This window comes from Mustela erminea, chromosome 1, assembly GCF_009829155.1.
Source record: "Mustela erminea isolate mMusErm1 chromosome 1, mMusErm1.Pri, whole genome shotgun sequence".
Classification (NCBI taxonomy): Eukaryota; Metazoa; Chordata; class Mammalia; order Carnivora; family Mustelidae; genus Mustela; species Mustela erminea.
The window spans coordinates 17224739-17229394 of NC_045614.1; the positions used below are offsets into that span (position 1 = coordinate 17224739).

General features: G+C 61.3%; 1 protein-coding gene across 2 annotated transcripts; it reads left to right on the top strand.

Moving 5' to 3' along the window:
- The first annotated feature begins 101 nt into the window (after positions 1–101).
- LOC116576175 (death domain-containing membrane protein NRADD-like) lies at positions 102–3656 on the top strand. Of its 2 annotated transcripts, none has more exons than XM_032318090.1 (5): positions 102–492; positions 1686–1844; positions 2510–2693; positions 2808–2938; positions 3025–3656. In XM_032318090.1, the coding sequence occupies exons 2-5, from the start codon at positions 1739–1741 to the stop codon at positions 3342–3344; spliced, it is 741 nt and encodes a 246-aa protein (XP_032173981.1). In that variant the 5' UTR covers positions 102–492; positions 1686–1738; the 3' UTR covers positions 3345–3656. The 2 variants fall into 2 exon arrangements, with proteins under 2 accessions (XP_032173981.1, XP_032173990.1); XM_032318099.1 differs by having other exon boundaries at positions 1763–1844.
- The last annotated feature ends 1000 nt before the right edge of the window (positions 3657–4656 follow it).

Genomic DNA, 4656 nt, shown 5'->3' on the forward strand with positions numbered 1-4656 from the left:
GCTGCTTCGCCTCCGAGTATGCGTGCGCGCGGCGTCTCCGCCTGCCCAGGCCCCCGGCCCGGGCTCGCCTTCCCTCGGCCCAGAAGCCCTTCCCGGGCGACTCGCCCCCTCCGCGTGGCCTCAGTTTCCCCAGCCGCGCCGCCCCCGTCCCCGGGGACCCCACCCGCGGATCCTCCCCGGCGGCTCGTTCTCTCGGTCCGAACGCTCCCTCGCGACACCTCCGCACGTGTGCGCGCCCCTGCGCGGGGTGGGGCCGCGGACGGCCGCGCCCCCCTGCGCGCCCCCGCGCTTCGGCCTAGGCCCCTCCTCCGTGGGCGCTCGGGCTGGCTCCCGGGACCGCCTGCCCCGCCCAGCTCCGCGCCTCGCCGGAGCTGGCCTCCCCAGGGACGGCACGCAGCCTTCCCGGCTGGCCCACTGGAGCCTGGCGGCGCAGAGGCGCGAGTCTCGCCAGCCTGAGTGGATCCTGGGAGACACGAGGGGCGGCTGCCGCAGGTCAGGAGGGGGTTGGGAACAGAGCCCGGGATCTTACCCCCGACCGAGAGGTGGGGGCTGCTTTTCTGTCCCCCCACCTCGAGGCCCGCGATCCTGCGGGTGTAGGCCGTCGTGGTGCGGGCGTCCGTGTTGGCACGCGTGGACGTATTTTGTGGCCCGGAGACGAGTGTGTGTGTATGTAGGCGGGAGTGGGGGTGGGGGCTTCAGCCCCGCAGCTCAGGGTGGGTCGGGCAGACGGAGGCCTGGCGTGGCTAGGCGCGCTGGTCACAGGCCCACCTGCCATCCAGGATCCAGGAAAGGGCCCCTTATGGGGTAAGTGATAAAAATGTATAACCCTAACTCGTGACAAGGACCACTGCAGTCTCTGTCCCAAACCCACTTGCTGACTGGGCAGGGAAGTGAGTTTGGAGACCAGACCAGGCCGGATGTGGTGGTGGATGTTGGGGAGTTAAAGGGCCTGCCCCCAGGTTTCTTTTTGGTGCCTTTCTGGGCAAGATCCATTCTCAGCCCAGATGGGGCTTCTCTTATCCAGGCCTTAGGAAGCAGATTCCAGCAGGATCAGCCCTGTAGGTCCAGGTGGGTCCTGGGACTAAGTAGTCCTGTCCTTTAGGTTTCTTGCCTCCAGGCCATCTGAATTCCTAGGTGAGAAGGGACCAGGGGGCTCTGGGCCACCAAGGAACTCTTCTGTCCAGTTTCTGGGCAGGAGGTGAGGGCTGGATCCTGACCCTGGAGGCAGGAGTGGGGCCGTAGTCACCGGAAGCCCTGCCTTAGAGACTTGGGTTCTGCTGGCTCATGCTGTGAAGTCTGGGGGAGCCCCCCACCCCACCCTGCCAGCAAGTCTCCAGCCTGGCTCTGGTTGAGGTGGGGATGGGAGTCTCTGTGGTCTTCCCGTGCCATCCCTGGACTCAGACCAGGGGTTTGCTAAGGTTTCCAAGCTGCTCTCCTCCATCCTGAGCTGCACCCTGGCTCCTCCAGCTTTGGCCTGTGGGGACTAGCTCTGTCTACCCCACCCCATCTCACATAGGAGGGAACTGGTCCAGGTTGGTGAATGGGGATATTGGAGAGGTGGGGTGGGTAACCAGCCCTGGAGTCAATCAGGATGGAGTGAGCCAGGAGACGGAGACAGACGACACCAACACCAAGGGACTCCCAGCATCTGGCCTGAAGAATTTTCCCCATCTCACTACACGTAGCGGATTTTGGACTCAGAGAAGACCTCTCCCAGCTCCCTTGCCTGAGTGTTGGCATGACACTCCAACCCCTTCTCCAGGAGATGCAGTCCCTGGGAGCCCTGCTGGCTGGCAGAGCCATGCTTCACAACTCCAGCCACAGGGAGGGCATGCTCCATGTGGGTAAGTGTCTTTTGATCCAGATTTGGGGCACTGGGTAGGTGGCTAGGTTCCACACAAGTCCAGTCACAAGCTTTAGAGTCTCTGTACCGTAAGCCCTGCCTGCGCTGGATCGTGGAGATAACTGGCTTCCAGGCAGAAGCAAGCAGCAGCATTCTTTTGCCTTCTAGCTCAGCTTTATTTTGCAAAACTTTACAAGGTCTCCTGTGCAGAAGCCCCCATGGGGACCAGCATGTATCAATTTGCTCTCACAGTCCAAACATGGTGGGAGACACAGGACACACTGTGATGCTGCCATAGACAGAGGAGGTACAGCAGGAGCCAGAAAAGGGAGAGACTGGGAGAGATCAAGGAAGCCTTCCCAGAGTAGGCAAGACCTGCCAGTTGGAGAAGAGCAAGAGCAGACGTCTGGACACCAGAGAGGAGAACCACCCCCCCACACACACACCCCGGGAAGGGCTAGGTGTCTAACAGTGGTGAGCAGAGAGGAGGAGGCTGTTGGAGACGAGGATGGGATAATGAGCCAATCTTGATGCTGTGGTATTTTTGATTCTGTGAAGTGGGGACACTTGGTTCAAACCTTTCTGGCAGCCAAGTCTAAGTGACCGCTACTTGGGGCCCTGGCCTTGTTTTCGTGCTCTTGATCCTATTTGTCCTTTTCTCTACAGATAAGACCCGGAGGGTACAGGACAGGGACAGGGAAGAGGTATGGGTAGGGGGAGCTCTGGCCCCCAATACCTCCTCCCCATTCCCCCCTGAGCCTCCAGGGGCCTCAGGCAGCATTATCCCTGTCTACTGTGCCCTCCTGGCCACGGTGGTCCTTGGTCTGCTTGCCTACGTGGCCTTCAAGTGGTAGGTACTGCGGGCACTGCCCTGTGGCGCACCCCTCCCCATCTGGACTCCCGGCCAGCTCCCTGTCTCAGTGAAGGCTGGAACAGGTTGGCGGGTCCCCCCTGCTCCCTACAGCTGGCGCTCACATAAACAAAGACAGCAGCTGGCCAAAGCTCGGACTGCAGAGCTGGGGGCCCTTGACAGGGACCAGAGGCATGGGGACAGCGTTGTCTTCCTGGACCATCCCCAGCTGCCCGGGAGCCAGGGTGAGCCTCCTTCCCCAATCTACAGACTTTCAGACCCTCTCAGCCATACCGCCCATCCCATCTGATCCTCTTGTCTCCCACCCCAGGGCCACATCCTGAACTTGGCTGCCGGCTCTACCTTCATCTCCCTCGGCAGCAGCAAGAGGAAGTGGAACGGCTCCTGGAAGTGTCCGGTGAACCTGACAAGGGCTGGCAGGGCCTGGCCAGCCGCCTGGGCTACCACGCAGACGCTGTGGAGATCATGGCCCAGGGCCAGGTGCCAGCCCACACCCTACTGAGGGACTGGGCCGTCAAAGAAGGCAGCGGGGCCACCCTCAGGGTGCTGGAGGACGCCCTGGCCGCCCTGGGCCGTGAAGATGTGGTCCGGCTTCTGAGCTCCCCAGCTGAGGGCTGCTCTGTGGTGTGAGCGATGCCTCCACAGCCTGGCCTCTCAGGGAACCTGCTTTGGTGCTTCCCCCCTACTCCACATACGCTTTTCCTTCCTTGAGCTTCCTGGCATTGGTGGCTTCAGCCTGCTCGGGTAGGAGGGAACAGAGAAGACCCGGCCACCACTCACCTCCCCTTGTCCTACATTCCTCCAGGACAGGGACCAGGACATGGGGGACTTAGCCGGGAGGAGTGGCCCTGCCCTCATCCTCCCCACTCCATCTCCTCTTATTTAGCCTCAGCTGGTTTTTCTACTTTTGTATCTCCTATTAAAGGCAACTTTGGACTACTGTGCCGCCTCTGACTCCTTGGGCCTGTGGGACAGTTGGGTGGCTGTGAGGCGGAGGCCCAGAAAAAGAAGAGGGTCCCTGGGATGTGGGAGGAGCGTGTGAGTGGCGGTGTGTCCCTGTAGAAGACGTGCTCGCTCTGGAGGCACCGGCTGGCATTCACGTCCTGCGCCTGCCGTGCCCTGGCTGCGCGTGGGAGCGAGCTGGTTTAGCTTTCTGAACCTCAGCTTCCCTCGCTGGAGGACAGTAACTGGGATGGCCCCCCCACCCCCCAACCCCTTACACTCTCAGATTGGTACCAAGAGGCCTTGGGCTTGAGACCATTTTTGTGACTTCTGCTGTGACCAGTACCAAGGGGGGGCTGGAGGCAGACGCCCTGGGCCGCAGGTCACCTCTAGGTGAGAAAAACAGGAGAAAGACTCTTAGAAGACTCACGCAAGTTCCAAACATGACTCCATAGCTGCTTCTGTGATTTTCACACAAGCCGAGGGCCCGCAGGTCAAACCCCCTGCCCAAGGGGCCTGCACCCCACGAGTCTGCCCACCCGGAAGAAGCAGGCAGGTCGGTTACTGCCTTCAGAAGGGGTTGCTGCAGCAGACAGGCCTCTGCCTAGGAAGAGTGGCCACCATCCTGGCAACCACAAGGGTCAGAGCACTGAAGCGACAGCCACCCGAGCTCAGGAGTCGTGGGGTTCAGTGGGGGCCCAGGGAGGCCTGGGCTTCATCCTATTCTGCTGTGCCGTGACAGGGAGCGGCTGTTCTGAGTGCCCAGCATCAGACCGCTGCTCCTCAGAAACCCTTCGCCAGGACTGCTTAACCCTGGAAACCTCATCCTTAAGGAAAGGCAGGTGAAGATGACTGTTGGGCAAAAACCTGGGAAACCCAGAAGGGAAAGCAGGAGGGGCTCAGCGTTCAGTTGGATGAAATTAGACCGGTCCCTGCTGGGAGAGCTCACACCTCGGGGGGCTGGGAGTCAGTCCCAGGGCTCCTGAGGACCGGACTGGCC

Excerpts from the sequence above, each read along its gene's own strand:
- LOC116576175 (XM_032318090.1), top strand. The coding sequence starts at position 1,739 with ATGACACTCCAACCCCTTCTCCAGGAGATGCAGTCCCTGGGAGCCCTG. Across the intron at positions 1,845-2,509 it reads GGAGGGCATGCTCCATGTGG|ATAAGACCCGGAGGGTACAG; the intron begins GTAAGTGTCTTT and ends TTTTCTCTACAG. Across the intron at positions 2,939-3,024 it reads CCAGCTGCCCGGGAGCCAGG|GGCCACATCCTGAACTTGGC; the intron begins GTGAGCCTCCTT and ends CTCCCACCCCAG.